Below are 25,774 nucleotides of genomic sequence, written 5' to 3' on the forward strand. Positions count from 1 at the left end.
TCACTTCAGGAGTGGTTCAAGAGAGTCTCCCCACCCCAGATATGCAGGCAATATGACAGCTACCACATTTATAATAAGACCTCTCCTTTTCTACTCTTGTGTAACAAATTGAAAATATAAAACATTCATTCTCTAGAGCAGTGAATTGTGTTAATCATGGTGATTCTGAAGAATATTTGCTTTAAAGTGATATCTGCATGAAAGCAGTGAGAAAGTGGAAATTTCCTATGTCTTCTTTTTTCAAGTGATACTTCAAAGCTCTTCACTGTATCTCACCTAGAAGTAACTGCAGTTTATAGACTTCAAGATGTTTTAATTAATGTTCACCACTGTCCTTGGGAAAACCTACACCAAAGGATCCATAAATGAAAACCCCATTAGGACTGTCTGTTCTTAAGCTTTGTTTAATGGATGTACAATTGTGGCAGATAAATTCCCTTCTGAAAGCTCCACTGACATAGGTCTTCAAGAATAGCATGGAAGTAAAAAAATGCCATGATACTAATTTTAAGCACATAAACCAGAAACTTGTCAGTAAGCTGAGAAAGACCATCCTACAGAAGGAATAAAATATCTTAAAACTGCTTAAGAGAAATTGAGAAAAATCCAAGTAAACATGTACTTATATGGTACTTCCTAACTCTGAATAAAAGTCTGTCTTTACAGTGACAATGTTTTCTTTCTAACTGATGTTTCTATCCTATTACTGAGTAATATTGGCTCTGTTGTCTTGTGTTAATATGGCTTCAGTTAGGCTCTCCTGAAGTGTTTAATATTTTCATGAAAGGACAGCATCTTGTCACATTAAAGTGAATGGAAAATTAACGTTCTGGCACAGTAAAAAATGATAGTCTGTTGATTCAATAGATTGGATTGAACAAGTTATTTCAGTACATTCCAACACTGTTTCATCTTAAAGTACCCAAAATAAAGTTTTGATTCTAAAAAAGTAATTATAACAAGTTAGAAACTAATTGTAAATGTGCCTGATCTAAACCACCTGTAAGAAATCAGTCACTTCAACATAATCTTTGGAGAATTCTCTTTCTTCAAGGCTTAATAAATATTTTATGGATTCACACAGCCAACTGGCTTCATTTCAGTTCTATTCATTTATGAACTTTCGTGTTTATCTTATCTGTCCACCTTCCCTGTCTGGCATTTTAGAAGAACCATCACAACATTGGAGCATTTGAGTGCTTTGTGCCCAGCACTGTGGCACCTTTTGTACATTAACTATAACCTGCACAACAGCACCGATGAATGAGTAAGAATGATCCATGTCACGTATAAGACACCAAGATTTAAGGAGATCGGAGAATTTGCTCAAGTCCACATAGCTAGTTAAACAGCAGAAGTTAAAAGCAGTTCTGAACATTGCAGCCCATTCCTAGTCTGTCTTAAAACGTAGTCTTGCATATACACACTAACAAACGTAGTAAGGTAGATAGCTGGGGGGAAGCAGCCGCAAGGCACAGGGATATTAGCTCGGTGCTTTGTGACAGCCTGGAAGGGTGGGATGGGGAGAGTGGGAGGGAGGGAGATGCAAGAGGGAAGACATATGGGAACATATGTATATGTATAGCTGATTCACTTTGTTGTAAAGCAGAAACTAACACACCATTGTAAAGCAATTATACCCCAATAAAGATGTTAAAAAAAAAAAAAAACGTAGTCTTGGTACCACCTGGGCTGACTCTTTTGTGAAATAAAATTCATATTTTATGGCAAGACAAGAAACATTTAAACATAAACATTTTTTCTACCCTTTGTCCTCCTCTCTCCCCTCTACTGTACACTGTGTATCTTGCATTATGCATCGACCAAACCTCCCCCATTGGCAGGAATACCTGCTCAGCCATAAACAGCAACATTCTCCCAGCACCAACAAGACAACTCCTTAAAAGATAACATTCCTTCTTGATCACGACCTACCCCTCTGTACTTGCAGATCTGGATTGTCTGAACTGTCAATAATACGTCATTTAATGGACAGCCCTCTGTCTCAAAAAACTTATACAACTGTGCTTTGACTTCTAGAGAGTGGAACAGTTCTCCGAGCTTTCTGAGAGGCTGTTCCTGGCTCATAATCCCCAGTTGGGCTCGAATACAATTTTCCATTTCTTTCTTAGATCGGTTGATTGATTTTTTTATTGATTAAAATGCATATGACCAGGCCCTGCCCTAGACATATGGAACCATGGTCTTTAGAAATGAGGTGTCAGACTGCACATGTTTTAAAAGCATCCCTGGTGCTTCCGTGCCATGGAGATATTCACATGGCTGCTTTTGAATACAAAAGACAAAACTGTAGTCAGACTCTAATTATCCATGAATTACGAAAACTCAGGGTTTCCATTCTAGCTGTGACCTTTTCACTGCCCTCTGCTGCCTATACCTCAAAATATGCTGAAATTCCAATGCACAAAACTAGAGAGGGATGAAATTCCCAATCCATTATGCAACTTGCTACCTAGTAAGAATTTAGTGGGGAGGAACTACTCGTTTGATTAAAAGGAAAAAAACTACACACATACACACACACACCTGTGTGAAAAATGGCACAGGACTTCTGAAATGGAATCTTAGTGAAATCTTTCAAAGTGCTTCAGTTATTTAAATGAGCAGTATATTCATTTGATAGACTTCATTGCCCAAAACATTCAGAAATAAATATATGACTTATGAAAAAAAATCTTACAGTAAAAGAAATGAATGGAATCTTTTAAAGTAATACATGTCACGCAGTGAACAAGGTGCTTCACAGACATCTTATTCAACTGTTACCATGACCTTAAAGAGGGGGATTTTATTATTTCCATTTAAAAATGGAAGACAGGCTTCCCTGGTGGCGCAGTGGTTGAGAGTCCGCCTGCCGATGCAGGGGACACGGGTTCGTGCCCCGGTCCAGGAAGATCCCACATGCCGTGGAGCGGCTGGGCCCGTGAGCCATGGCCGCTGAGCCTGCGCGTCCGGAGCCTGTGCTCCCCAACGGGAGAGGCTACAACAGTGAGAGGCCCGCGTACCACAAAACAAAAAAAAAAAAAAAAAGGAAGAAACTGGATCTCAGAGAGATTATTTGCTTGACATAACTCTGCTACTAAGTACAGCCCCAGAATTTGAACCCACTTCCTTGTAACTAAAATGCCTTGAGGTCTCCACCACATCATAAGGCCTCAGGAAATTCCATATTAGTGGTTCTCAAAGTGTGGTTCCTGGATCAGCAGCGTCAGCATTGCCGGGGAACTTATTAGAAAGCAAATTCTCAGGCCCCACCACAGTCTTACTGCATCAACAACTCTGGGGCTAAGATTCAGGATCCGGGTTTTCACAAGCCCTCCAGAGGATTCCAATGCACTAACGTGTTTGAGAATCACTGCCCTATTTCGTTCTTAGCTGCCCAGAAAACCAAAACAAAATCGAGCAAACAAGTCAAAGATTCTTTTGTGGGCGTGGAATAAGAATTTGATGATGAGCTCATTGTTTCAGGAATGTTGGCATTTTTACAGCCAAACCAAACTGCTTGCAACGCCTGCTCCATTGCAGGCTTAATTCTTTGACATTTAAATTACTAATCAATACTTGACTTAGTTTATTTCTATGAACCCTACTACCCTAACAAAGTGTCAGCGCTAGTGCAGGACATCACATGAATACTTGGCAAAGTCTTTTTTTTTTTTTTTTTGGCGGTACGCGGGCCTCTCACTGTTGTGGCCTCTCCCGTTACGGAGCACAGGCTCCGGACGCGCAGGCTCAGCGGCCGTGGCTCACAGGCCCAGCCGCTCCGCGGCATGTGGGATCTTCCCGGACTGGGGCATGAACCCGTGTCCCCTGCATCGGCAGGCGGACTCTCAACCACTGCGCCACCAGGGAAGCCCAATACTTGGCAAAGTCTTTTTATTTTTAATCATGTTTGATCAGATTTCCATCCACATCCGTTAAACACATTTAGTTGCTTTTCTTCTCTCAAACTTGACCTTCAGATGCCCCCAAAGGGAACAGGATCCTGAAACCAGTTGGAAAATAAATTTACCGCAAGGAATGTCCAAATAAAGGGGGGAAACAACAGGAGCTCTTTATATTAATAACAATTGCTGCTACTCACTATTTGCTAAGCACGTTTCCTGCATTAGCTCATTCAGTCCTCACAGTGAACTGATAAAGCAGATATAATGAATCCTATTTGCAGATGACAACTAAGCTGTCGCCCAAGCTCTCACAGGCGGTAATTGGTCAGTCTTTGCTCCTAATGACTAGGCTAGGATGCATCTTTCTTCTTCATGCCTATTTAACTTTCCCTGACCCTCTAAAACTATCCTTCAGATGTCAGTCATAGCCCATGACACCTTGAAGCCGCTGGTCTGGCCAAGCCAGGCCTGGGGAGCTGTCTGCCACTACCCCTGAGAGACGCCAGTCTGTCCTTGACTCGGGAAAGTCAGTCATCTCTATTTCTTCATGAAAGCGCACTGCATTTGCAAGAAGTCAAACATTTATATTCAGAAGGATGGATGAAAGAGAAAAACACAGGGTGCCAATCCTGCTGACGAGGAACATATTTAAAGCCAAACACTCCAGAGCAAGAATAGCAGCTGCTGCAGGTACGTTTCGAAGGTGAGGCAAAGCCAAATCCCGCATCACTTCCTGAAGCCCTGGAAAGGCCATGTCCCAAAGTTAAGCTTTCACATCAGAGCCTCACATAAACCTTCAGGACTTAGGAACTCTCGAAGAGCCGGGGAGAAATGATCACTCTCTGCTCAGTGTCAAAACAGTCTGTTGGGTCATGAGGATTTAGGATAAAAGGAAAAATGGAGTCAACTAAAATAAATAAATAAATAAAAGGATCAAAACTCGGAAAATATAAAACTTATTCAATTTTCCACGAAAAAGTGGTTTTCAAAACCAAAGAAAGTCTACTCTAAAAGGCCCTGAAATGAAACATGGTCAAGTGAGGCAGGTGGCATGGGTTGAATTGTGCTCACCCCTCCCCCTCAAGAAATGTTGAAGTCCTAACCCATAGTACTTCAGAATATGACCTATTTGGATATAAGGTTTTGGCAAATATAATTAGTTAAGATGAGGTCTTAACTAAGGATGGGCCCCTAATCCAATATGATTGGTGTCCTTAGTAGACAGCCATGTGAACACAGAGATATACAGGGAAATTGTGAAGGGAAGGTGAAAGCAAAGATTGGAGTTGTACAGCCTCAAGCAAAGAAGCACCGAAGATTGCCAGAGAATCAGAAGCTGGAAGGGGTGAGCAAGGATCCCCTACAGGTTTCAGAGGGAACATGGCCTGCCAACACCTTGATTTCAGGTTTCTAGCATCCAGAACAGCGAGACAATAAATTTCTCTGGTTTTAAACCACCCAGTTTGTGGTACTTTGTTACAGCAGCCCCAGGAAACCATACAGCAGGGAAGAAGCCAGAGAAAAGGCTTGGTAACCACTCAGGTCCTGCAGGGCAAAGGGTAGCATCGTTTTCTTTTCCCTCAGGCTGGCAGTGATCACTGCAGACAGAAGACTCCCATCACCACTGCAGGCTCGCTCTCCACCTGGGGCCAGTAAAGAGAAGCAGGGCGTGGGGACAGCAGGGACTGGCAGCCTCAGGGACGCCTGACAGGAGCAAGAATGCCATTATGGCTTTGTCTGCATGCATCTAAGAGGTTCAAGGGAGATGTCTGCATTTCTTCCTGTGCTCACTCAAAGGAGAAAATACCCACACTTGCCAACTTTTCCTGTTCTGATTTCATCAGGGGAGTCCCAGAGCCAGAGCACTGAATGTGATAACATTCCAGTGTTGAGCTTGAGGGTGTTGAGCTGGAGTAGAAAGACGAATATGATTCAGAAATTAGGGAAGATGGGGACAAACAAGCGATTTACGTTGTGTTTCTATGAAACTCAGATTATAATAAAGAGAAACCCAGATTCCTTAGAAGTATGTGTCACTCAGGGTTAACCCAGCCAGACCTCTCCTGGGCCTCTCCTTTGTTGGCTCCTCCCCTTTGGCTGATATCTATAAATTAGGTTCTAAAATGGAAAGTCTCTTTCTCTTTTCTTTCCCTCTACTCCTGCTGTGGGTTATTTCTGCCACTTCCCCTTCTATATGCAGACAACTCCCACAGCTGTATTCACAGCCCAGACTTCTATTTTGAACACTGGTTATATCTCATGTATCAACTCATTATTTCCTTTCAAAATGATTTCTTCTACCATGTATCAGTTACATGGTACTTACTTGTGCTTTATACATATTTGCTCATTTAACCCTCAGAACCCATCCTATTATGATCCCATCTTACAGGGGAGAAGGCTGAGGCACCGAGAGTTAAAAGACTTGCTGATAGTCACATAACTTGCCTGTGGCACAGCCAGGATTTGAACCCAGGCAATCTGGCTCCACTGTCTGTGCTCGTCTCCAGTTTGCTCTTCTTCTTCAATCCCTTTAAATGGCACCACCAACCACCAGAAACATGGGGGTCTCCTTCAATTTCTTCTCTTTCCATCCAAATGCAATCATCTGCAAGACCTGATGAGACTACTTCAAAAAAAAGAATCTCCTGTGCACTTCTCCCCACCTTCTTTGGCACTCCTGTCATCCAAGTCACCATCATTGCTCCCCTGGACACGGACATCTGCCCTAGTCTCCCTTCCTGCGTCCTTCTATGCCTACCTCTAGCCATTTCCCACAACTTCTAGCAGTCCAGGAATCTGTGAAAGATCTAAGTCAGGTCATGGCATTCTCCTACTGGACACCCTTCTCTGACCTCCCATTGAATATTCAATAAAGTCCAAACTCCTTGCCCTGTCCACGCAGCCCTGCAACATCTGGCCCAACCTTCCTTGTCACCCTCACCTGGAGCCAACTCTCCCCTTTGCCCATCCCACTTCAGCTCTCCAAAACTCCAGCTGATCTACTGTGATCTCTTTCTCATCTTCACGCCTTTGTCTGTGCTGTTCCCTCTAGCTGGAATGTTTTCCTACCTTCAGTCTTCTGATTAAGGGCCATCTTCTCTGACAGGTCTGCCTGGGGCCACTTGACCCTGACTTAACAGGGTCCTCTCCTTTTATTCTGTCTCAGCGCCCTTTCCCCCTTAGGGCACTCAGCATTCCTCAATATCTCTGTTTATATCTGTGTCTCCACCTCCTCTAAATTAAAGTTCCAGAGGGCAGAGACCTTTTGTTTTACTCACAGTACACCCAGCTCCTAGCCCAGCGTTCAGCCTCCAGCTAGGGGCTTAATAACTGTGAGTGAGTCTGATGGAACCAGATGGAAGTAAGACAATGATATCCCAAGGTGTGGGCTTTCTCCGAGGTCTACACTAGACAATTGGCTGTCTGATGAGGTTGCTTCCTTCAAATACTGATAGTCTAGAAATCAAAGTGATCACTGTATCTTGGGAGATTTGGAAGATGTCTGGACTACATAAAATGACCTCTTTCAGCACCACAAGCTATGCTAAGTCTTTCAATCTGGTTCCACAAGCCCAGATGGATGCCTGGTGCACCTGGGATGTTTCTGATTCCATTGTAGCTTCCTTCCTGTCTCTCCAAGCACTCAGCATTTCTCTGTCAAAGGCAGCAAACCCAACTATCTGGATTGAGCTTGAAACACCCGGCCCCTGAAAAGACTTCATCAACACAAACTTCTTTCTCAGAATCATTTTCATTATTTGTTTGCGGCAGATTATAAATAAGCTGTATTCATCTTCTTTTGAGTCACAGAGCACCAGTGTCTGAGAATTATTTTTTTGTACCACAAGCAAAGTCAGGAGCTTAACTTAGCTAAGACTTCACGACCAAATTCTCCTCTCGGCCAAGGGCCACAGAGAGTTGAACACTATTCTTGCCTCAGCTCTGTGCGTCTCTAACTTCATCTTACGGGGGAGACACCTGCATCTAAGGGACCTTCACTCTAACTGTGGAAGATACAGGGAACTTGGCTCACTGAAGTGAGAAATCTGGCTTCATCACATCTTCTTGGCTGGGGAATGGTGACTGGCTTGGCAGGATTTGGGGAGTACAGTGGTGACACTCCCTCTCCTCCCACTTCACTTCTATGGGAATATGGATCCACCTGAGAGGGGCTAAGATCAGGACCATTTACTGTTTGTAACATCCTGGGAAGAAGATTTCTTGCACCGATGACCCAAGTCATTAATGCTCACGTGGTATGACGTTAAAATGCATTTCGTATGTTTGTTGTTAATCCTAACAACAAGTTGCTACAGATTTAAAAATATTTCCTAATGCAAAGTAAACCTAGACAGTGGAAACTCCTTCTACAGGTCATGCAAAGGCCGTCAGGACTAGAGGGATTCTTTGTGGCCCTTGGAGGACCCAGAAGTAACAAAAAAAGATAATTATAATGCTCCCCCAAATCTCCTTGTCCCCCTCCTATCACTTCACTGGGGTTTTCTCATTGCTCTTCTGCCTCAGGGCTTTATACCTGCTGTTCCCTCTGCCTGGATGGTCTTCCCCCAAATATCTTCCCAGCTCACTCCCTCACTCCATGTTGACTTCTGCTCACCTATCTGAGCAGAAAATAATGTACCTTATCACTCTCATTCTCCACCTCTGCCCTTCTCCAGAGTATTGAAAACTGACTTAATATACTATACACTTATTTCTTTGTTTATTAGCTCTCTTCCCTAACAAAATCAGAGGCATGTAAGCTCCACGCTTTTTTATTTCTCTTTCCCTGCTGTATCCTCTGAGCCTAAAAGAGTATCTGGCACAGGGGCTTCCCTGGTGGCGCAGTGGTTGAGAGTCCGCCTGCCGATGCAGGGGACACGGGTTCGTGCCCCGGTCCAGGAAGAGCCCACATGCCACGGAGCGGCTGGGCCCGTGAGCCATGGCCACTGAGCCTGCACGTCCGGAGCCTGTGCTCCGCAATGGGAGAGGCCACAACAGTGAGAGGCCCGCGTACCACAAAAAAAAGAGTATCTGGCACATAGTAGATGCTTAGTAAATATTTGCTGCATGAATAAATGAGTACAAAATGCTTTCTTGTTTTCTTTGATAATTCTCAAATGCCATTACCAGACTTTTCAGAGCTCCATGCCATATCTCAAAAATCTGACAAATGCACTCTTCACCTTTTGTAAATCCTGTTCACATGAGACTGTCACTACTCTTATTTAAACATGCCTCCAGAACCTAGGCGAGGTATTTACTCAAACACAAATAGTTGAAGATGAAAGGAGCAAAGATCTGAGAATCGAGGAAGGGCAGACTTGAGAATTTTCTACCCTTTTGACTCTCTTAATTCATGTGAGACCTCTGTATTAATCTTATTTCTCAGTACTCTAAAATACTTATTTTTTCTAACTGCTTTGCATCCACCAAAAAAAAAAAAATAGACTTTCAAGAGAGTCAAATGATACCTTCTCCTCTTCACATTCCTTGCTCTCAATCTAAAACGTTTTCAACAGCAACAAGTTAGATTGTCAAATTACATTTTTTATTATAATTAAATATAAAAGAGGGACGCTCCCTCCTTGGTGGTTAAGCTTGGGTCGGGGAGTGGCAAGGAGCAGCCCTTTAATGTTCATTCCGTTCATTCCCAGGAAGCCTCTCTCTTTTCACTCAGATTGTATGGTATTTCTTTCCAGGGTTTGTCCTAAAACAAAGCTCTAAATGTTTTGATTTGAAATCCAGGTCTAACCTGCTTTTCATTAACTTCCTGCAGAGGACCATTTGTGAAACTCTCTGAGTGCCAGTATTTACCTAAAGCAGCTTCAGGAACCGTGGTTTGAAACACACACCAAATAGGAAGTTACAATCATGTCAAAAGTACCTAATCGGGCATGATGCCTATACTGCTTGGGATGTGAAAAGTCCATTTCCATGAAAATAGATATAAGCCAGATCATCCAGCCCTGAGATGCAGTAGACAGGAGGGAGACCACAGAAGAAGTTCAGCACATCCACATGCATGTAACACAGGTGTCTGCTCCATACGCGGTTTAAATTTGCACGGTCGCGAAGAGCAAACACGCTAGGAAAGAAAGGTCTAGTTGGATGTCCCACCAAAGCAAGAAATGAAAGTGGATGGGGCTCTTACGAATCCTTTGTACCCAGTACCAAAGACATCCAAATGCCCGGGGCTGATGTCATCCATGGGGCAGAATTTGAAAGGCACTGCCTTCCCAAAATTCCCTGCACGTTAGCACACTGCACCTTTCCTGGGAGCCCTACCACTGGTGTCCTTCCTCTGCAGAAATGGGAACACTGCATCCTCATGTGTCAAACTACACCAACCTTGTTCCCAGGAAAGAGAGGAAGGATGGGGTGGGGAAGGGAAGCTGTGCTCTCTAATTCTCACCAAGGACTTATTATGATGGGGTAGCTTCTCCTATTAGCAAGTTTCCACCTTAGATAAACCTTCCCCAACCTTTCCACCATCAAGCATCCCTTTTTGTATTTCTTCATGGACCCCATGTTTTGAGTGACCCTGCCTGCCAATCTGTATCTATTACAAAACGTTAACTCACTTTCCCCAGTCTTACTTGTGATTAAAGATGTAACTTCCAATCAGAGCTTCCTCCGATCAGCCTAAGATAACCAGTACCTTAGTGCTGACAGCACTTTAGTAAAAAATACAGGAATATGACGTTTTGAAAACTCTCTGCAGCCTTGATGTAAGGTATATGTTTATGGGATAATAAAGATGTATCTGATCTTTGTCTTAGGTTCCAGCCACAGAGCTTCAAAAACCACTGGAATTTACTGAGCCATGGGATTGTCTTTACTGTGCTAATGAGGTGAGTCATGGAGGGCCATGAGATAGCTGTAGCATCAGGCTGGTTACTAAAAAGACCCAGCCATGTGATTAGAGGGTTGGCACTTTGGGAACGCAAGGGGACTGGAGACCGAATTCAATCGTGGCCAGTGACTTAATCAGTCACGGCTATGCAATGAAACTCCAGAAAAAGCTCTGAATGCCGAGGCTCAGAGAAGCTCCCTGGGTGGTGAACACACTGATGTGCAGGAAAGGTGAGGTGCCCTGACTCCACGGGGAGAGGGCTTGGAAGCTCTGCATCCAGGGCCTTTCCAGAGTTTGCTCTATGTGTAGGTTTTATAATAAAAACTGTAATGGTAAGTATAACACTTTCAGTGAATTCTATGAGGTGTTCTAGAGACTTACTGATCAGGGTCATGGAAACCTCCTAATTTATAGCCCCTGGGTCAGAACAGCAGGTGACTCTGAGACCTGCCGCTGGTGTCTGAAGTGAGGCTTGAGCCCTTAAACCTGTCGAGTCTGATGCTAGTCCTAGGTAGTGCCAGAATTGTACTGCGGTCCAGCCACTGGGAGTGAGAAGAGAGCATTATCTTTAAATATATATAAGCATCCAAACCCATAGAATGCCTTTAAATACATATAAACATCCAAACCCATAGAATGTACAACACCAAGAGTGAGCTGTAATGTAAACTATGGACTTTGGGTGATAAAGATGTACCAGTGTAGGTTCATCAATTGCAACAAATGAATCCCTCTGGTGGGGGATGTTGACAATGGGGGAGGCCATGCATGTGTGGGAGACAGAGGGCACATGGGGAACCTCTGTACCCTCCTCTTAATTTTGCTGTGAACCTAAAACTCCTCTAAAAAATAGTCATAGTATATATACATATTTATATATATATATATATATATATATACATAAATGCAAGGAAATACTAAAAATAGGCGTGGTCAGAAAACATCTATTTGGGGAAAATCCATTGGTTTCAGAGGGCTCTGAGAGAAGCATTCCAATGGGGAGGAGGATGCTGTTGATGTGTACTAAAACCAGGCCCAGGAAACAGGCAGAAGCTTCTTCACTAAAACAGTTGCAGGGATATTAAGTATCAAGGAATACGTTTTTAGAAAAAAGCTAATATACCGAAATGATAATGATTACATCTACTGAGTGCTTACTACATGCCAGGTACTGTTCATGCATTTCACATGAACTGACTGAATGCCTTCAAAGCCTAGATGACGTAGGTACTGTTATTACACTTATTTTACAGATGAGGAAACAGACATAGCAAGAGACTAAGTAATTTGCTCAAGGTCACATTCAAGAGTTTGCCTTTTAATCAATTAGAGAGTCATGAAAAGTAGAACTGGGGTTGTGGCTGGATGGTCTTCTTTCTGCTCCGGTAGAGCCCATTGCACTAGGTAGACGCTGCTTTCATTGTTTAGCTACCCTTTGGATGAACTCCTTCATGTTAACAGGCAGTTATATTTTGATAAAGTTTCTTTTATCCCTTGGTTCCAGAGTCTTTCTATGTTCCCCTTCCTCATTTTGCAAATTAGCATTTGGAATGGGGAAGGAACAGTATATAGTTAGTTCGGATGTTACAACAGTTCACGATTATAGTGATTATGAGCTAATGTTGAACAATTTTAGTAGCATAATAAAAATATTAATTTGAGGGTTCAAATAGTTATTGCATTCATTACTATTCTGTAAAAGTAAGTTAGGAATTGACCAAGGAGCAAAGAGCTCAGAGTATTCCTATGAGAAAGCCAGCCTTGTAGAAGGCACACATAGGAAAAATACTGCTATGGTATCTTACTAAAAATGTTCCAAGACATTCTCATTTGTGTGTTGCCTGAGTGCTTGCTATAGATGTAAAGGCAACATGTGACAAAGACCTTGAGTTCAAAGAGTGCAAACTGATAAGATACCAGGCCCTCTCATCAGGAGTGAAGTAGTAGAAGCCAAGCCTGAACAGAGATACACAGGTTTCCCCCGTTATCTTAATGCAGAGCATCTCTATGAAACTTTCCATAAGCTGAAATGGCGTAAAGCCAAGGGTAATACCCCAGATTTTCAAAAGTTCATTTTATGCCACTTCAGTTTTAAGAAAGACCTACTTTAGGGCTTCCCTGGTGGCGCAGTGGTTGAGAATCTGCCTGCCAATGCAGGGGACACGGGTTCAAGCCCTGGTCTGGGAAGATCCCACATGCCGCGGAGCAACTGGGCCCGTGAGCCACAACCACTGAGCCTGCGCGTCTGGAGCCTGTGCTCCACAGAGAGAGAGGCCGCGACAGTGAGAGGCTTGCGCACCGCGATGAAGAGTGGCCCCCGCTTGCCACAACTAGAGAAAGCCCTCGCACAGAAACGAAGACCCAACACAGCCAAGATAAATAAATAAATTTATTTAAAAAACACACAAAAAAAGAAAGACCTACTTTAATACATTGACGGCATAAAAGCAAAAATCCTCTTTGGATTTCTTTCAGTTACCAAAAACAGGTACAGGCATATCATGTCTTTATTGTACTTCATTTTGCTTTGCAGACATTGTGTTTTTACAAACTGAAGGTTTGTGACAACCCTACATCAAGCAAGTATATCAGCGCCATTCTTCCAAGAGCATTTGCTCATTTCGTGCCTCTGTGTCGTATTTTGGTAATTCCAGCAATACTTCAAACTTTTTCATTATTACTGTATTTGCTATGGTGATCTGTGTGCAGTGATCTTTGATGTTACTATTGCAAAAAAAGATTATGACTCCCTGAAGGCTCAGATGCTGGTTCGCATTTTTTATCAATAAAACATTTTTAAATTAGAGTATGTACATTGTTCCTTTAGACAGTGCTATTCTACACAACAGACTACAGTATAGTGTTAACATAACTTTTTTATCGGCTATATTCCCCATGTTGTACAATATATCCTTATAGTTTATTTTATACTTAACAATTTGTAACTCTTTACTGCCCTACCCTTATATTGTACCCCACCACTGGTAATCACTAGTTTGTTCTCTATACTTATGACTCTCCTTCTCTTTTGTTATATTTACTAGTTTGTTGAATTTTTGGATTCCACATATGTGATATCATACATTATTTGTCTCTGTCTGACATTTCACACAGTATAATGCCCTCCAAGTCCATCCATGTTGCTGCAAATAGCACAATTTCATTCTTTTTATGGCTGAGTAGTATTCCATTGTATGTATGTGTGTGCGTGTGGGGTGTATATATATATATATATATATATATACACACGCACACACACACACACACCCCACATCTTTATCCATTCATCTGTTCTGTTGATGGCTTAGGTTGTTTCCATATCTTGGCAATTGTAAATAATGCTTCTATGAACATTGGGCTGCATGTATCTTTTCAAATTAGTGTTTTGGGGTTTTTCTGGATATATATCCAGGAGTGGAATTGCTGGGTCATATGGTCAAAACTAAACTACTTTAAGTTTTTTGAGAAACCTCCATACTGTTCTCCACAGACGCTGCACCAATTTACATTCCCACCAACAGTGTAGGAGGGTTCCCTTTTCTCCACACCCTCTCCAGCATTTATTGTTTGTAGATTTTTTTATGACAGCCATTCTGACAGGTGTGAGATGATATCTCATTGTGGCTTTAATTTGCATTTCTCTGATGACTAAGGATGTTGAGCATCTTTTCACGTGTCTGGTGGCCATCTGCATGTCTTCTTTGGGAAAATGTCTATTCAGGTCTTCTGCCCACATTTTAATTGGGTTGCTTGCTTTTTTGATGTTGAGTTGTATGAGTTGTTGATATATTTTGGATATTAACTCCTTATCGGTCATATCATTAGCAAATATTTCCTCACATTCAGTAGGTCGCCTTTTCATTTTGTCAATGGTTTCCTTTGCTATGCAAAAACTTTAAGCCTAATTAGATCCCGTTTATTTATTTTTGTTTTTACTTCCTTTGCTTTAGGAGACAGATCCAAAAAATATTGCTACAATTCATGTCAAAGAGTGTTCTGCCAATGTTTTCTTCTAGGAGTTTCATGGTTTCCAAAACATAACTTTTATATGCACTGGGAAACCAAAAAATTCTTGCGACTTGCTTTATTGCGATACTTGTTTTATTGCAGTGGTCTGGAACCAAACTGCACTGTCTCCAATGTGTGCCCGTACTAACATAGATCTTTCATAAAAGCAAAGTTATGTAATGCAAACTTTCGAAAAGTGCGGCTACCATATTCAAAAATTTTAACAAAGGAAATAGTAATGCAACATCTGAAACAATGAGAGGGTTCCAACACTCCTAGATAGAATATACAGACTTAGGAAACCAGCTAATCTTTCATCTCCAACAGTAATGTACTGAAATTGCAACCGAAATCTTCCCTCTTGATCATATCACTCTAATAAACTCACCATACACTGGTAAACACAAATGATCAACCATGTTGTAGAAAAGCATGGACTGATTGCTCATTTGTGTTTGGGTGTGTACGTGCTTTTGTGTTAAGAGGGAAAAAGAGAACAGATAAAACAGTGATAAGAGTATTTACAGAAATCTGAGAGTTTTCTAAATTGTGGTTAAAAAAAGTATAACATAAAATTTACCACTTTAAACATTTTTAAGTGTACAGTTCAGTAGCGGAGAGAATATTCACATTGTTGTAAAACAGATCTCCAGAACTTGACTTTTTCATTGTATGGAACTAGAACTCTATATCCATTAAGCAACAAATTCCCCTTTCCCCCTCCCCACAGACCCTGGCAACTACAATTCTGTTTTCTGCTTCTATGAATTTGACTACTTCAGATACCTCATATAAATGGAATCATACAGTATTTTGTCTTCTTATTACTGGCTTATTTCTCTTAGCATAATGTCCTCAGGGTTCATCTATGTTGCAGCATACGTCAGAATTTCCTTCCTTTTAAAGGCTAAATATTCCACAATATGCATACCCCACGTTTTGTTTATCTATTCGTCCATCAACGGACACTTGGGTTGCTTCCAGCTTTTAGCTATTGTGAATGATACTGCTGTGAACACAAGTGTGCAAATATCTCTTCAAGATCCTGCTTTCAATTCTTAGGATATTTATCCAGAAGTGGGATTGCTGGATCACATGGTAATTCTATTTTTAATTTGTTGAGGAACCACCATACTGTTTTCCATAGTAGCTCTGAGTTGTTTTTAATATTTGCTCTCAGATATCTCACTCATAAATGTTAGTTCTTTAATTGGAGACAGGAGGAAAACAGGAAAGAAAAAGCGAGGCAGTAGGAGCCCCTCTCTGACTAGGGCCTCTTTCTTCACTCGAGCTCCCCAATCTCCCCTCCTGCCCACAGCACAGCTTCCCTTTTCTAGTCTATTCCCGTCCCTTCTTTCCTGCTGCCTGATGCCCAATGCTACCATCCCCTTGTGGTGGGCAGAATAATGGCTCCCAAATAAAATGTCCACACGGTAATCCTCGGACCCTGTGAATGTGATATGTTACATGACTAAAGGGACTTTGAGGATGCAATTATGGTTCCAAACCTTAAAATAGGGAAATCAGCCTGGATTACCCAGGTGGGCCCAATCTAATGATGTGAGCACTTAACAGCACAGAACTGTCTCCAGCTGGAGGAAGTAGAGGACGGCAGAAGAGAGATGTCCCAGAAGGGCAAGCTAGAGAGACTGCAAGCGTGAGAAGGATTCCATGCACCGCTGCTGTTCTGAGATGTAGGGGGCCACACACAAGGACTGGCAATGGCCTCCAGGAGATAAGGATAGCCCCCACTGACAGCCAGCAAGGCACTCAGTCTCACAACTGCAAGGAACTAAATTTTGCCGACAACCTAAATAAGCTCAGAGGTGGATTCTTCCCAAAGTCTCAGAAAGGAATGCAGCCCTGCCAACTCCTTGATCTTTGCGCTATGAGACCCATTTTGGGCTCTAACATATAGAACTGTGTGGAGATAATAAAGGGGTATTGTTTTAAGTTGCTAAATGTGTGGTGATTGTTTATGGAAGCAGTAGGAAACAAATACACCCTCTCTCACACTCACCTGGATCTCTCCCAGCCCTTCAGAAATGTGCCATAACTTGGAAGGTGTCAGCTGGAGAGCCTGAACAACTAATTCCATGTCGATTCACTAATGGACAAGGGCTAGAGGGAGACTAATTTTTTGGAGAGATGAAATTTTTTTTCATCTGACTCTACTATTATGAGATATTTTTTTTCATCTGACTCTACATAATAGCAGCAGGAATTTCAGACCTGGAAAGGGGGAGATCAGCCTACTGGCCAGTGACAGAAAATAATCTGGGACCAAGCAAAGCCTCACAATAGCACATCTACCGACACCGACACCGCGCCTAACAAGGCCTGCTGACGCCTCCATATGGGTTACTCTTGAAGCCTCTCTGCCCCTCGCTTACAAAATACAATGTATTTTCATCATTAAAAAAAATCAGAGGGACTTCCCTGGTGGTCCAGTGGTTAAGAATCTGTGCTTCCAATGCAGGGGGCTCAGGATCAATCCCTGGTTGGGGAACTAAGATCCCACAGGCCGTGTGAATGGCCCAAAAAAAAAAAGAAAAACAATTTTAAAAAAAGAATCAGAGCACAGAAGGTGATGCACTGAAAGTGCCCCTGCTCATAGTTCCACCTTCCCAGAAAGTTTTCATGTAATACAGTCCTTATGTGTCTGTTTTTTTTCTTTTCTTTTTTTCTTTCTCTAAAACAGAATCACTCTGTATGTACTATTCTGTAACTGGATTTTTTTTTGATTAATATATCTCTGGAATTTTTTTTGTCAATACATAGACAGCGGACTTCTCATTTTTTAAATGATTACATAAAAATGGCTATAAGTTACAATTGATAAATATCATAACCCATGGATGGCCATTTAGTCTGTGTATTTTCATTAGTACAAATGAATACCCATCAGCCTTTATTTCTTCAACCTTATGCAAGTGTATCTATATGATAAATACCCAGAAGTGGAACTACTGGGTTACACAGGGTGAGCATTTAAACATTGACAGATATGGCCAAAATACCATCCCCAAAGAGTGCCAACTTTACTCTCCTATGAGAGTGCCCATCTTGCCCACATCCTCTGCAACACTGGTCTTCTTACATTTTTTTTTCACCTTTACCAATACTTAGATAGAAATGATTTCTCATTGTGTTATTTACATTTCTTTATTTCTCAGTAAGGTATAGCACCTTTTCATATGTTTGTTGGACATTTATAATTCTTTTTGTATCCTATTCATGTCCCTCACAAATTTTTCCATCAAGTTCATTTTTCTTATTGATGTAGTGAAGTTATTTTTATGTTAATGAAATGAGACTCTTGTCAAATGTGCTGCAAATCCTATTTTCTGTGGGTTGTCTTCTGACTCCAGTAATATATTGTATGCCATCATAAATTATAAATTTGTGTTTCATTCAATAGATCAATATTTTTCTTTTAGGCTTTCGGTTTGTATCTTGGTTGTAACTGCCTTCCCCACTCCAAGATTATTTTTAAAATTCACCCATATTTTGTCTTTTTCATTTCGGTATTTTATCCATCTGAAATTTAGTTTCATGTAAGAAGGGAGAAGGAATACAGATTTACTTTTCCCCTGAAACAGTGAGAAGTTTTCCTTAACATCATTTATTGAATAAGCCATCTTCTCCTCTCTGATATGAAATGTCTTTTTCTTATAATAAATTCCCAAGTCACATAATTTATTGTCTATTATTGACCTCCCTGCTTTGGTGTCAGTACAAATTATTTTAACTATGTACCTTTACAATACATTTTAATATTTTCTTATTTTTAGACATCCTCTAGCTTTTGGGGCATGTTAATTTTTTCACATAAACCTTTTATCAACTTATAAAATTTTTTCTTAGTATTTTGATTTTCTGTATTTTGATTTGACTCAGATAAGTTACTGTGCTATGAAGGCTTGATTTTTACTTACCCAGATAGATGCCATGATATCCCACCTTTCTCTTGAGTTGAGATCACACTAACCTATTAAAAGGAAGAAAAAAAAAAGTACGAACAGTATAAATCTGGGATTCAGAACACAATAATCTCAGCCTAACCCTTAATCTCTAATCCAGAAAACAGAAGTCAACATTCAAAGAGAAACCACCTCTGGAAGAGGATGTTTCTCTAACATCAAGTACTGCATTTGCTAAATAAACATCACCGAACACCAACTATCTATCTACAAGGGACTGTGCTAGACCTGTGAAGGGCTCAAAACAAGAGAGAAAAAAAATCTCTGTACCTAAGAGGTTTGCAAATATGTTTCCTGGGAGCCAATTTTTGACTCATTTAACATCCAGGAGAACTACAATGATTGTTGACTTCTTTTAACTGCCATCATAGGGAACAACAAAAACTTGTCCCCCTCCCCCGGTTTTCAGCTGGCTTCAGTTTGATCCCTCGTGTTTGTGAATCTTCATTTACATTTTACAAGGCTTCAAGTCTACAGCCTGTTATAAACAGACATGCCTGCTCTTTGAGGAAGGTCCAGTCCTTGGTAGGGCCCATAGGTGAAAAAGGGCAATTCTTTGATGGATGCCTGGTTGGGAACCCAGATACACTTTCATATGTAGACGTTATTCAAACATGCTGGCAAATCTCCAGGATTGGCTTAGAAATAAAGTTGCTCCCACCCTTACTGGGAACAAAATATTCTAAAAATTCAGTGATAGCCCCAGAGCAATGTGCAATAGGAAATGACACTATTAGTCTCTGGAATTTAAATATTTCTAGGGACTCGATTTTCTCAGGCTTTCTGTAGGGGAGGGCAGTCAGCTTTCTAGTTACAAGGGCTAAGGGCTACATCCCTCTAAATATACAGCAGATACAAAATATCATTAGTTCTGGTTTTGCCTCTTAAAGCTAGACACAATTTCTTTGAGCCTCAGTTTCCTCATCTGTAAAAAGGGGAGAGGATGGCTGTTGCTGGCACTAAATGAAATAATATGTGTAATCACATCAGCTAATGTTTTGAGTTCTTCCTATGTTGCAGGTTAATATAAAAAAACACAATAGAGAATTCCCTGTCGGTCCAGTGGTTAAGACTCTGCACTTTCACTGCCCGGCAGGTTCAATCCCTGGCTGGGGAACTAAGATCCCACAAGCTGCGCGGCTTGGCCAATAAATAAATAAAAATTTAAAAAAATTAAGAAACATTATAAGGTCAATTCCAAAAGGCTGGAGATTTTTGTCAAGTTTTTTCACTGAGGCACAAAAGTACTAAATAAAAATGCTTATTGAATGAATGAATGATATCAGCCTCACAATAATCCAGGGGAGCTGGGTATCATTAAGAACATCTCCACTTTGCAAATGAAGAAGTTGGGGCACAGAGAGGTACAGTCGATCTCTCAGCATCCACGGTTCCAGGCCCCCTTCCCCCACCTTGCCCCGAGTTTACCCAAATCCTCAGATGCTCAAGGTCCCTATATGCAAAGGCACAGTACAGTCTCCTTACCCGCGGGTTCTGCATCCGCTGATTCCACCAACTGCGGTTCGACTTTGAAACCCGCAGCTACAGAGGGCCGACTGTACTATAACGTTCCAGTCTCACAGCGAGTAAGTGTCCCTCTACGGAACCTAGGCAGTCACAGTCCAAGGGTATACATTTAACCCCCAAGCTTCTGCCTTACCCAAGTGCCCCGCCCATACACTGTCAAAGCTAATGCTCAATATGTGTTGATTCAGTATACTTTGTAAATTACAAACATTTACTACTGATTTCAGTTTTAAGAAGTGAAAAATTACTCCACAGTGGAGGCTAAATGACCTTAAACATCCTTTTCTGAAAGAGATTAGAGCGTTTACATCATTTTCTTTACTTCCTCCTGGGTCCCTATATTTACGCCGATGTCTACAGAACCACGCGGCTCTGGGAACAAGCTTCTGGTTTTCTTTACATCTTTGAATTTCCTTTCTCGTCAGTTTGAAGTTTTCTGCCTTCATGAAAGCTAATGGCGGTATCTTTGTAGAATAATGTTTTTATGAGTTACAATTTTCATGAAGTTGATTTTTAGAAAGTTGTAAATGTAGCTCTGGCAGAGGACAGAGTCTGACTGTGTAGAACACAAATCCTTGGAAATAATTTAGCCGGGCAGTGTTACAACCTTCTGATTAGCAGCCCGAGGGGCCTCCAGAGACCCAGAAGCTCCTTGACCCAGAAGCTCCTTGACCCGACAGAAACCACAATTTCCTATATATGGTCACTTGCAAACAAGTACTCAGATGCTCTACCTGCTGACTCAAATGCCAGGGGAATGATTCAGGTCCAGTGAATCAGACTCTTGGAATCAAAGAAAAAGGTGAGTCTTTTCATAGAAAAGCAAACTTCTCGGACTCCCAAAGCCCAATATGTAAATACACTTTTCTCCTACCTCCTAAAAAAATTAAGTGACATAAAGTAAATTGCCTAAGTGAAGAGGAGGGACGTGCTCACAAGGATGGGTGGGGCTTCAAGTCCTCAGAACAGAGCTTGGAGCCAGCCCCTCTTACGACGCCAGGGACCGGGAGAACCATTCCGACTCTCCGCTCTTTTTCTGTTCCCAAGACCTGAGGGTGGGGAGAGCCAAGATGGCCAACTGTATCCCTGCGCGGCTAGCTGTGACGAAAAGCCAAGGGTCGAGCGCGCCGGGACAGCTGGTCAGCTTGCGCCCCGCCCCGAGCAGAACTGGGTGACCCTCCCAGGACAGGCAGTTCTGCTGCTCGGGGCCTCAGCTTCCTCGATTCTGAAACGGGGGCGGTGGCCTCCACGCCCGCCGGGGCCCCTGGGGCCCTGCACTCCGCAGCCGGGTCGGTACGTGGCGTGGGTGCCAGCCCAGCGCGCTGACCCGTGGCCGCGCTGCGCTCGCTGGGGAACCGGCCGAGGCGCGACCCTGGCTCCAAGCTGCGGGGCAGCCGGGGTGGCTGGTGAGGCTCGCGGCGACGCGGGGGAGGCTGAATTTACCTGGAGCGCGGCCCCAGGAACGGGAGTGCGGAAGAGCGGCCAGCGAGGGAGTGCGCCCCGGACAACGCTGCTCCGCGCTCGCTCCCGCCCGTGGCCGGACCGCGCCCCTTCCTCCCGCCCCTCCACCGCCTCCCGACTCCACCTGATCGCCACCGGAGGCTGGGAAAGGAAGCCGCGCCCCGCGGCCGTCCGGGCGCCAGTTCCGCGCAGGCGCGCCTTCGGCCCTTCGCCCTCGGCGACTTTAAAACTCTACCGCCCTAGTCTCGCATCATCCTCAAAGTGAAACCCATGTCCTCGATTTTCACTTCTCCTTAACTTACATTAAGCTTTTCTTCAGATTTAGTGCAAGCTTGTTTTGTTCTAGGCGTTGTGGATTCAGAGATCACACAGTCCCCACTCCCAAGAAGCTCAGGGCCTGGTACGGGATGACGAACAGCTAAACACTAATAACAGTCCGTAACACTTATCTAGCATTTCCTTTGTGCCGGACACTGTTCTGAATTCTTCACAGATATGCACTAATTCAAATCTTACCATAAACCTATAAGGTAGATACTATTAGCCCCATTTTATAAATGAGAAAACTGAGACACAGAGAGATTAGGTAAAATGAGCAAAGTCACAGAGGGAGTAAATGGCAGGTATTTTATCCTGCCAGGCAGGGAGAAATTTTCTTCTACCCTTCTAGGTTCTCCTGGCTGCTCTAAGAATTAAAATGACATGAGACACATTAACGGAGAAAAATACACAAAAGTATCACTGCATCCTCACACCGTGGAAGGGACAAGAGAGCTCTCTGGAGACCCTTTTACAAGGGCACTAATCCCATTCAAGAAGGCTCCACACTCAGGGCCTAACAACCTCCCAAAGACCCCACCTCCAAGGACCATTGCTCTGGGGATTAGGATATCAACATATTAATTCTGGGGGGACACAAACATTCAGATCATAGCAAGCAGTTTATAATAACTCCCACAGCCTCTCCTTAAAAACACTGCTATTAAAAATGTTAATTGTAAATCTTTGAAAGATACCAAGAATAAACGATAATATAATAATATTGTTACCTGTGTACTCATCACCCAGTTTTATCAAATCTTAAACATTATGCTGTATTTTTTCAAGACAGTTTAAAAGGTATGTTGATACAATTGATGTTCCTTTTGTGCTTTTCCTGACCCATTTCCCGCACTCTTTCTCCAAAGATAACCCAGTAGTATACACAGTGTTATTATTCTCATGCATGTTGTTATACTTGTTTCAAAATATTGATATAGCCATAAACATATGATACTCTTTAGCAGATTTTTAAACTTTAAATATATGGTATCATGATGTATATTCTGCCACTGGCTCTTTCTGTTCAATGCTAGCTACTCTAGTAGCAATTGTTCATCATTCATTTTAAGTGCTGTATAGTATTCCATTTTATGGCCATATCATGGTTTGTTCCTCATTCTCCTGATCATGGGTATTACATCATTTCAATATTTTGCTACTTTGAATAATGCTGCAATGAACATTATTTTACACAGCTTCTTGTTCACAGGTGTGTGAATTGATGACATTACCATTTGAAAATAAAATAAGGATAGAAGGGGAGAAATTTTTGACTGTATGGCGTAGGGAGTGATTGGTTACTAGGAGATGTGAACAGGCATACAGATTAGTTTAGTTCAATGATTAGTTTTTTGTTTTTTAATTAATTTATTTATTTTTGGATCTGTTGGGTCTTCGTTGCTGCACGGGCTTTCTCTAGTTGAGGCAAGTGGGAGCTACTCTTCCTTGCGGTGCGCGGGCTTCTCATAGGGGTGGCTTCTCTTTTGCCGAGCACGGGCTCTAGGCGCGTGGACTTCAGTAGTTGCAGCACGCGGGCTCAGTAGTTGTGGCTCGTGGGCTCTAGAGCGCAGGCTCAGTAGTGTGACGCACGGGCTTAGTTGCTCCACGGCATTGGGATCCTGGACCAGGGCTCGAACCCGTGTCTCCTGCACTGGCAGGCAGATTCTTAACCACTGCACCACCAGGGAAGTCCCAATGATTAGTTTTTAATCAGGGCTGTATTGTGAAAACTTTTAAGAGGATGAACAAATGTATCAGTTAGCTGCTGCCACCATAATGCTATATAATAAACCACCCTCAAACACAGGGGCTTAAAACAAATCATTTATGTATTCTCTCAGCTCTGCAGGATGGCTGAGATGTCTCTGCTTCATAGGTCCATTCTGGGTCCATTCTGGCTGAAGGGGCAACAGCTACTAGGAGGAAGTTCTTCTCCTGGTGACATCAGAGTACAAGAGGGCGCACCCAACTATGCACGCATGTCTCAAGCCCTTGCTTGCGTCACTGCTGCTAACATCCTATTGGTCAAAGCAAGTAACATGACTGAGCCCAACGGCGAAGGAGGGGGAAGTATACTTTTCCCATTGGGGGTAGGGCAGTGAGGGGATAGTTCTGAACAGTAAGCTAACCCATCTTAGCAGCATACAGAGAGGCACTGGGGAGGAGTTGGGAGCTAGCGACATGGCCAAGCTTTGTCAAATGGAACAAGGACAACTACATCCAATATTCAGGTCTGGGGACAGGTAGAAATATTGAGAGTCTCTAGACCCCAGGAGAGTGTTAGGCATGGAAATCAGAGTTTCCTTGGAGAAAAAACTCAACCACTAAGCCAAATATTATTTTGGTGTTTGGGACTACAAAATAATCAACAATTTAGCTAACATTGTTTTTCAGTACCCATTACACTGTTCTAAATACTTTGCACACATCATCTTATTTAGTTTTCACCCCAACCAAATGTGGTAGGTCCTATTCTGTATCATTTTTAAGAGCTGCATAAACTGTACAGCCTGAATAAGACCTTGGCCCAAGGTTACATAGCCAGCAAATCATGTAGCTGAGATTCAAACCCAAGCAACTTGGCTCCAAAGCACTCAGCTACCGTGTACTGCTTATAAATCTACATATAATGCTGAGAGGTTGACCCCAAGGGCCCCTCAGGAATGAGGGGAGGAGAAAGGACCGGGCAGCAATCTAGGTGAAGCCATTCTTCTTTTAAGTTCAAAAGCTCTATAGTTATGTACACATTCTCTACCAACTGAAACTGGCATTACTCATGACCCCTGTCAGCTCAGCAGACAGGGAAGACATATAGACTAAATGGGCGCATGCACTGAGTGGGTCCCTTCCATTTCTGAAAGTAAATTTTTGAGCAAAAGAGACAATCTGCTGGTTTCCAGCAGCAGCAGGAGGGGGCTAGTGGTTTGGGTATTCTGGCTTCTGTGGTTCAAAACTCTGCCCCATATTATGATAGGCATATGTTGTAGGCAGAGTAATGGTCCCCAAAGATGTCCAACAACCCCTGGAATCTGTGAATATGTTACATTACACGGCAAGGGGGAATTGTGGTTGCAGATGGAATTAAGTTTGCTAATCAGCTGAACTTATTTGTTTCATATTCTTTTCCATATGGTTTATTAAAGGATATTGAATATAGTTCCCTGTGCTGTACAATAAGACCTTGTTGTTTATCCGTTCTATATATAATAATTTGCATCTGCTAACCCCAAACTCCCAATCCATCCCTTCCCCAGTCCCCCTCCCCCTTGCCAACCACAAGTCTATTCTCTGTGTCTGTGGATCTGTTTCTGTTTCATAGATAAGTTCATTTGTGTCATATTTTAGATTCCACATATAAGTCTAATCAGTTGACCTTAACGTAAGGAAATTATCCTGGATGATGTGGACCAAATGTAATCACAAGGGTCTTTGAGTGGGGAAGAGGCAAGCAGAATCTGAACTAGAGAGATGGTACAATGAGAAAGCTCAACTGGCCATTGCTGGCTTTGAAGATGGGAGCGGGTAATGATCTAAGGAACATAGGTGGTCTCTAGAAACTGGAAAAGGGAAGGAAATGGTTTCTCCCCTGGAGCCTTGAGATGGAATGCAGCCTGTCAACACCTTGAATTTAGCCTAGTAAGATCCATTTTGAACTTCTGGCCTGTAGAACTGTAAGCTGACATGTTCGTGTTGTTTTAAGCCACTTAATT

At 42.4% G+C, this 25,774-nt stretch overlaps 1 protein-coding gene across 1 annotated transcript in view; it reads right to left on the reverse strand.

The window, feature by feature from the left end:
* ANXA3 (annexin A3) overlaps nucleotides 1-21,762 on the reverse strand; it is a 54,273-nt gene extending 32,511 nt beyond the window's left edge. The window contains exons 1-2 of the mRNA XM_065877689.1: nucleotides 21,726-21,762; nucleotides 18,711-18,763 (exon numbers count right to left, since the gene is read on the reverse strand). Coding sequence (XP_065733761.1) covers nucleotides 18,711-18,725 — 15 coding nt within the window. The 5' untranslated portion in view covers nucleotides 18,726-18,763; nucleotides 21,726-21,762. The remainder of the gene's footprint in view (nucleotides 1-18,710; nucleotides 18,764-21,725) is intronic.
* Nucleotides 21,763-25,774: the final 4,012 nt, after the last annotated feature.

The sequence above is a fragment of the Phocoena phocoena genome, chromosome 5 (genome assembly GCF_963924675.1).
Source record: "Phocoena phocoena chromosome 5, mPhoPho1.1, whole genome shotgun sequence".
In the NCBI taxonomy this organism is placed as follows: domain Eukaryota; kingdom Metazoa; phylum Chordata; class Mammalia; order Artiodactyla; family Phocoenidae; genus Phocoena; species Phocoena phocoena.